The sequence below is a fragment of the Vigna unguiculata genome, chromosome 1 (assembly GCF_037176805.1).
Source record: "Vigna unguiculata cultivar grain cowpea cultivar isolate G323 ecotype 2 chromosome 1, ASM3717680v1, whole genome shotgun sequence".
Taxonomy (NCBI): domain Eukaryota; kingdom Viridiplantae; phylum Streptophyta; class Magnoliopsida; order Fabales; family Fabaceae; genus Vigna; species Vigna unguiculata.
This window is the reverse complement of record NC_140792.1, coordinates 26505131-26514156: the sequence shown is the minus strand read 5'-3', so window position 1 is coordinate 26514156 and position 9026 is coordinate 26505131. Positions and strand designations below refer to the sequence as shown.

At 27.4% G+C, this 9026-nt stretch overlaps 1 protein-coding gene across 1 annotated transcript; it reads left to right on the top strand.

The window, feature by feature from the left end:
- The first annotated feature begins 7535 nt into the window (after window positions 1–7535).
- Window positions 7536–8234, top strand: LOC146888820 (uncharacterized). The gene has a single exon (XM_085665475.1). It carries the CDS (start codon window positions 7676–7678, stop codon window positions 8111–8113), a length of 438 nt encoding a protein of 145 aa, XP_085521601.1. The 5' UTR covers window positions 7536–7675; the 3' UTR covers window positions 8114–8234.
- The last annotated feature ends 792 nt before the right edge of the window (window positions 8235–9026 follow it).

Here is a 9026-nt window from a genome sequence, read left to right as displayed (position 1 = left end):
CTCTCTCTCTCTATATATATATACTTGCTATTTTTTATTTTTTTAATTATTTGGTTTGTCATGAAACTCATTTGCATCTTCAATATATTTTTTATTTTATCATAACTTTTATGTAATTATGTTAAAATAATGTATGTCAATTAAAAAAAATTTATGGCTCATATTTGAATATTTCTATTATTTTTTGATATTTTTATTTATCATATATTTTTCTTTCACGTGAGAATGTTTAATACTCTCAATTTAAGTGTTTAATAACATAAATCTTTCATTTACTAGGTAATATAAAAAAATATTATTTACTTATTATTATTCATTTTTGTTTTATTTGAAGAACTCTTTTGTTTCGCTAAAACAATTTTCGTTATTTTCAACCATTGAGTATATATGTTGATATTTGAAAATTTTTTTTAGATCTCTAAAGTATTTTTCATCTTATCATACCTTTAATTATACATTTGTTTTTTCTTTGTGCGATTTCTTTCAATAGTCTCTCAAATTGTTTCTAAGACACACATTTGTTAATTTTTTTATATTTTTATTTGTTGTTTATTTTCATCATGTAGAATATTATTTCGATATATTTTATCTAATTATTTTTTATTTTCTAACTCATTATCAATCATTGTAATTTTTTCACTATAATTATATAAATAACTTTTATTTATTACAATATAAAAATTTAATGTAATTGTCATGAATATTTTTTTTATCACCATTCAACATATATTGGAGTTCAAAAGATACAAGATCTGTGTCAAAATTTTATTATCATGTTTATTATTTGTTCTTTGCGTCATTTTGATCAAGTGATGTATTAGAACTTTTATTAGTGTATAAAAAAGATATTCATTAGAACTTAAAAAATTGAAGTAAACAAACATTTAAAATATATTTTAATTTGAATATTTGTTTTTCTTTTGTATTTTTTTTAAAATATTTTTAAATTTTATCAACTAGTTTTCATTAATGTTTGCAAATTTAATAAATGTTTTAGTTTTCATAAAATTTTATTTGGTATTCTAATATAAAATGTAAACAATTATAATTTATTTCAAAGTATTTGATATCGAAGAAATAACCATCCCAATTTTAGCAATTTAAAAAAATTAATAAAATAGGATTGTTTCACTATAGTAATCAAAACAGTAGATCGAATGTATAAAGTCTATTAATACAGTCCTAGAACAGACATGACTATAAAAGTATAACATTTATACAAACCAATTAAAAAGACCAATTCTAATTCTAAGCATAGACTACTCGTTTACAATAGCTCTCATTGAAACCTTCTATCAACTTAAAATATGACTCCTCAATCTCTAGAGGTGCCTTTGATACTGCGTTCACATCTGCTCCCACCGAATAGGTGATCATCGTAAAAGAAAGACAAATAACATAGAAACACAGAAGAAGGGTAAGCTAATGTAAACAAGGAACCATTCATATGAAAACTTAACTTAGTTTACTAACATAACACACATAGGCATAAAGATACAGTTGACACTTAACTCAATTATCCGAATACATGCAAGTGACATCGGATCTCTTGACTTGCAACTGTGTGTGGTTCCCAAACTATGCATAGTTTGGCCTCAAAGGGTTATCACCCAACCATTTACAAGGTAAATCTCATTCACATCCAAGACTTGATCAAGTCCAGTGATTAGGATCTCCTGCTACTTCTCATGACATAACTCACTCTACTTTATTTGAGCATTAATGATTATTAGAGCGTCAGGATATCAACCAATACCAAGTCCTTATGTCATTGCATACACTAAAATACCACCATATAGAACTTCTCCTTGAAATTCCTTAAACATCATAACTTTGCATGTTCACACAACATTTCATACCAATTATCATCTTATATACCCACAATAGCATTTTTATCTCAATTTATAGCAATAAGGACTATAGAATCCAGTTCAAGTATACACAGAACATCCAAAGTAACCAAAACAGCAAAAACAGAAAAACAGAGCAATTGACACTATACATAGAATACATCCAAAGGTGAAAACCATTTCTCTAACCACAGACTTCAAAACAAAGATCCCACCTGTCAAAATGAAGATTCACGTGTCTAGAATCTATTGTCAAAATTTCAGCTTAATCTGACGACTAACAAATCGATAATCTTTATTTTACCAATAAGACGAAGTGTTGAAAACAAAGTAGTGCTCAACGCCAGAAAGTGGCGCCCAGTGCTGATCAGTTCGTAAAAGCCAGCGCTCAGCGCTGCCATGGTGAAGCTTAGCACTATATCAGGTATCAGCAATCACAAATTAAGGTTTTTGAACAAGATGAACCTATTTCATTGCTCCAATTGGTACTTCTACTATAGGCAGTGGTCAAAAAGAGTTTTAAATTATAGTAGGTAACACCAATTAGATCCATGATCCAATAACTCCATTTTTCTCAAATACCCTTAATTCAAACAATATAATCAATTTCAATTCAATCATTTAAAAGTTCAACATACTACAATCACAACCATCAATAATTCATCATAGCATATCAAATACTTCACAATCATACAAGATATGACTCACTCATTCTAAAAATTATTAGCTTCCCTTACTTGACAAAGCGACTCTACAGACCCAAATCACTCAAAGAACATTAAAACACATCTAACTCCACAGGATGCTCTATCTAAACATAGAAACATCATAAGAAAGATTAGGACCTACCATTATGATTATTGATCAACAATGACTCATACTGATGATTAAAACAACGCATGCAAGCAGAAGATGACTCACATATGATAGAAAACAGAATTAGACAAAAAAGAGGGCGGAAAACTCAACTTACGCGAACAGAGAAACTGATCGGTTCAACTTGAAGAGCTCGCCGAGAAGATCAATCTTACGGTCTCGGTTCTTCAATCAGACAACCAAAGAGACATAACTTCTAGAGAAAAGTCAGAAAATTCTAGAAAAGTGATTTCTAGAAAGATGATGTGTTTTAAAATAATGAAACTCTTTTATAACAATTTTATTTATACTAAAATATTTTGATATTAAAATAATTGAGTTTGATATTAAAATAATTGAGTCTCACTATTTTTAAACCATTATTTACAATTCCATTTTCTAGAGTTTCACGTAATATAATGAAAATAATGTACGGTGATGAAGAGAAAATAGTGAAAATAGTGTATGTAATTTAAGGATGGGGTCATCTCATAAAATTGAGTTTGGTTTAAACCTTACAAATGCTAGATGATTCACTTTTAAAATTGGAATGCCTCAAAATTTCAGCACTCCTTAGTTTTTTCTCTAAATACAGAAGCTTTACTTACAGGAATCAGATTTTGGAACTTGTCGGAATTTAAAGGACGGATCCAACATTCTAACCACACGTCTTTGTATCTACGAATCATGTTACGCAGTAGTCATGTTGACAAAGTAATTATTTTATTCCCAATCTAAGATGGTTACAAAAATTATATCTTGTTCTGAATTTGAAAAGAATGGGACCACAGCAGAAAACCTCCGAGTTTACACCCATACTCTTATCTGTCTTTAACTTTTAATTTGAAGTTTTTCACATCTCCGTACCATGCCCCCTGGACCCTGCTGCAGCTCCATTTGTCCACATTCTCACTGGTTTTTATTTTCCAAACCCACTCCTTCCTTCCCTTTGGCTTTCATAGAAAATTTAAGAATTAAATATTTTAGTGAAAATTTAAATTAATTTCTCTTCAAACCTTTAATCCAATTTAGTCTTTTAAGAAATATATAGATTTAGTTCTTTTAACTAAATTTTGTTAAATTTATTTGATGTTTTAAAGATGTTTCATAATAGCATTTGAATTGTTTAATTATTTGACATATTTTTACTTTAATATTAGTTGAAAAATGTTTTTAAAATGTCAAATAAATTTAAAAAATTTAGTTAAAAAAATTAAATCCACATATTTTTAAAGTTGAAAGACTAAATTGGATTAATGTTTCAAAAGTAGACTAATTCCAATTTTCGTTTAAAGATTGGAAACCAAAAACATATTAAAGCCAAAACTTAAATATATTGAATCGGGTGATTCTTATTTTAAATGATTTCATTTTTTTATTTAGATAAAATAATTTAAAATTTTTATTTAAACAACATATTTTACATTTTTCATCAAATACAAATATATATTTAAATATTATCAAATTCTAATAATTCAAAAATATTAATATTAGTTATATATTAAAAAATATTAATATTAACATTGTTGATTAGAGTTTCTTTTGTCGAATTTTCAATCAATGTAGTTAAAATGTTCCCAACCCACATTGAAAAAAATAATAATTTTAGTCATTCTTAGTCAAATTTTTTCAATTAATAACAAAAAGGTTTAATTAATCGGATGGTACCCATTTTTGTTCAGATGTGTCAATCGAGTCTCAACTTTTGAAAAAATGTCTCAATTAAGTCTCTTTCAGCAAAAAAAAATATTAACGAGGTTAACTTTATTCATGAACTTTACCACTAAATTTTAATAAAAATATCAATACTTAATTTTGTAAAACATTTTAAATACCAATACCGTTAACCGTGTTAATAACTTTTTTCTGAAATGGACCTAATTGAAATATTTTTTCAAAAAGTGGGACACATTTGACACCTCTTTGAAAGCGAGTACCAAACTGATAGATCTGAACGAAAGTGGATACCATCATTCTAATTAAACCTAACAAAAAAATATCTTAATAAATTATTGATGAAGAATAATTTTAGGATGTGTTCTTTTTCGTTGATATACTGTTGTAGTAGACGAAATGAAGAGGATTTCTCATGTTTCATTTCGTAGATTTGCATTATTTGTGGGAGCTGAATTGAGAGATGAACGAGTGAGAGTATCTTTGGTGTGAGAGGATATTTGAGGAGAATGATTGTAGATGGTGAGTATTTTTACTGAATTGCCCTAAATTGTTATGTATAATTTGACATGCAGATTTTACTATTTTGTTTGTGGTGTTTGTGAGGTGGATTGTTAGTGGATCTGTGTTGGTGAGTAGGTATGGGGGAGAAGGTGGTCTGAGGAGTGTCTATCCCTTCAAAAGAGAAGAAGAAGAACAATAAATAATAATAATAATAATAATAATAATAATAAAATATTAATTTTAATTATAAGGGTAAATCAGTAATTCTATATTTTAATCTATTAAAACACTTTTTATAGTTATTAATCAGTTAAATCACTCATAAACTGCATTTTAAACTTTACATTCTTCCACCTTCAATCCATTAAAATAAACACAAAAACTTTATTTTTAAATTTACTCAAATTCATCTAGTTATTCTCTTTTGAATCCATCATTCACAAAAGAAAACATCCTTAGGGTATGTTCACTTGTGATGATAGATTTGGGGGAAGAAAGGATGAATTTGAATGAATTAGAGAGTAAAAGTTGTGTTGTTACTTTTAAGGGATTTAGAGGTGAAAATAAATGAATTTAAAAGTAATATTTGGTGAAAGTTTTTGAGTGATTTGATTTATATGATAGATTAAAAATTAAATTTATTTGAAAGAAAAATAAGATTACCAAAATTGTCCTTGATGTTATAAGTTATATAAAATCATATTTAGATGAGTTTGTTTTATTTTATAAAAAAATTAAATGAATAAATTAGAAAAAAATAGTTATTTTAATAAAAAAATAATAAAAGTTTCAAGTCATGTCTCCTTAAATTTTCTAAATAGTAAATCTTCAGAAAGAACATATTAAGTCATTTGACATAAAATCAATCGAGAAATACAATAATCATAACATATGTTAATAAAAAAGAATCTAATTTATATTTGTCACTCCTCTTGAAGTGAGAGAAAATTCTGATTAAGGTTGAGTAAGAAATATCAGTGATATATAATAAACATATATCGAAAAATAATTCTTATTAGTGTCAACTAAAATAATTCTAACCAAATTCAGTAGAAAAGTAATTTAGCCAAAAAAAATAAAATAAAATTAAACCAGCATTGATAGAGAAAAATCCTAACCTACAGTATCCATAAAATAACTTTAATTAATGTTAAGTGAAAAACAATCCCAACTAACCTAAACGAAAATTAACTTCAATTTAGGAAAGTAATTGTTTAACATCATTCAGAAAAATATATTAATATTGATGAAAATAACTGTTAATTGAAAAATAAATGTGATTTGATCAACAATAAAATAACCTTGATGATGTAACAAAAGATAAATACACTTCATTTTTAGAAAGAGAAAAAACCTTCTTCTTGAGTTGAGATTATAACATTCAAAGCTCGACCAACTTAACAACATCTCAGCCTTAGTCAAGCTAATGACATCGCAATAAAAATTGAATTGAAGAGAAAATACGAAAATGAGAAACATAAATTTAAAAGTATGAATAGTTTCATATTCTTGCTTTTTTTAAGGGAAATTTGAAATTGCCCTCTTTTAACTAATTGAATTAATCTAATATTTTTTTTCTAGCTTTTTACCCCAATAACATTTTATCATAACTCAAAATTTTCCATTAAAATCGATTACCTTTTTTAAAATTTTCTATTCAAACATTTAATAACTTCACCTCTTCACGGGCTTAATAGTGAAGCTAACAAGTGTAACATTGCAACACATTTTATTGTGGTTGGTCTGAGAACAATACGTGTGTAAATATATCAAACCAATGAGAGACTAGTCCTTTTCAGTCACATTCAAGAAAATTTGATTGGATAATATTTACCAGATAACCAGTTAAAATAAATTATTATTTTTTTTTATAAAGTCAATGCCATACATAATACATACACTTCTACTTTTATACCATTGTTGGAAGAGTTAAACAAGAAAATTACTGTAGAATGTAAAGTGCAGTGTTTTAACTTATAATATCGTAGTTGTACGTTAAATCGATACAAAATTGATTATAATCGATTTTTTAACGTAGAGTAGAATTGATACGCATTTGCTTTTCAAAATTAATTAAAAAATAAAAAATTTACGTTAAATGAGAAATATCTAATTCTTATTTCTGTTTTGGAGAATTGATTCTAGCTGAACCAAACACACCCTTAACTTATTTATTTCCTCATTTTTGGAATATTTTTGTATATTGTTTATTTGCTGAAACTTCAAAATATATTAATAGGTAATAATTTTTATGTTTTAAAATATATTAACATGATTTTTAATTTATCAATTTCAGTCTATTTTAAAGACAACAGAGAATAAAACTTAAAAGTTCAGTGAAAAGTCTGGATTCTTTTCTTACTCTACAAACACTCTAAAAAATTATCCAAACAAGAAGATGATAGGATGGGAGAATCTTAAACAAATTTGTAGGTGTGTTATATTTTAGACTAGACATGCATGTGGCTCCAATGGAAGTATCTGAAAACCAGAAGATAGGTCTAATATTCTCATGATTCACCATGTTGTAGAACTCACATGGTAGGGTTGAGTACAAGGCCAAAAGAAAGTGGGTCCCTTTTCATTATAAAAATCTAAAGGCTTCACCATGTGAACTGTGTAAAATGAATCTCACAGTGTCCCAATTTCTTCATTACCCTTTGGAAAATCGAATCTCTTATGCACTCTCCACAACCGACAAATCCACAGAAACAAAGGTTTCATAAATATGGAAGCAAAAACATAATTGTATACCACACCCTCTTCCTTGCTTACCCCGTGATTCTCACCAAATGCACCTCAAATTTAACTCTCATATTCTATTCTTGCTTCTTATATTATTACATCTCTATCTTTTCCCTTCTTCAAACATACACAACACAACTTTCTGCACCCTTTTGTTTGCTCCCATGGCCACTGTGATGAAGCTATTTTTTTCCATTGCCATTTTTGTTATCTTGGTTTCAAAAGGTGCGAGTTCAACTACTACTGAGCCTACAATTTCAGCTTCTCCTGGAGTTTTGCCTTATGTGTCTGCCCCTGATATTTCATCATTTTTTCCCACTCCAAGTGGGTATGAACCAGAGAGTTATGATGCTTCTTCTGAGGCACCAGCTCCAGCACCCTCTTCAGGGGAATTTGAGGGCAAGAAATCTTCTGCTTCACCTAGGTTCCATTCTGCAGGTGCCATTGTTGCTTTTGCATTCATAAGTGGCATAGTTATTGTTTGAGCATGTTCAAGGGTTTTTCACCCACTACACTAGAGTGTTCTTCTTTTCTATTATTCCGTCTTCTGCGATTCCTTTCTTGCTTGCTTATTAATATACTTGACACAGATTCACTTGTGCCCCAGTTCGTTATTTCTCATGAATTTTGTTCCAATCTCGTAGTTAGATCTTGCTACAGCAAAATTTACTGACTATTTCTATATTTTTTGGTTTTTTTTTTTAAGTCAATGCAGAGTATCTATGGACGCTTTTAAGGGACTAATGTTTGTAGTAAAATCTGATTCAGTATTAGCAACTATTTTTTCTTTTTTTCTGTCTAGAAAATTAAACTCGGGATTCTAGCAAAAAGACGTTTTCTACGACTTTGTACATTTATTTATACAGTCCATAAACTATAATGGGATACAAATAGGATAGGTTTATCGTATCCCACACGTATTTCATATATATATATATATATATATATATATATATATATATATATATATATATATATATTATAATAATTCTTAAAAATATTATAACTATATGATTAAATATTATTAATTAAAATATATAATAAATATATATCTTAATTAAAATCATATATATTAAAATTATTAATATAACAAAATTATAAATGTTGTCATCATAAAAATATTACTATAATTTTTTTATTTTAAAACGCTAAAACTTATACATTTAGAACGATGACACCAAAACCGAGAATCCAAATTAGAAATAGAGTTGTGATTTGAGACATTATTTTGCCTTATAATAGGTTAATACAATAAAGTAATTAATTAGATATTGAACAAAATTTTGAAATATTTTCTTATTAATAAAATAAAGTAAGGACCTCAGAATAAATGGTGCATGAGTTCACTGAAAAGGAGAAATGAGTATTTAATTTTTTTTTCTTTTAATTTCCGTTTTC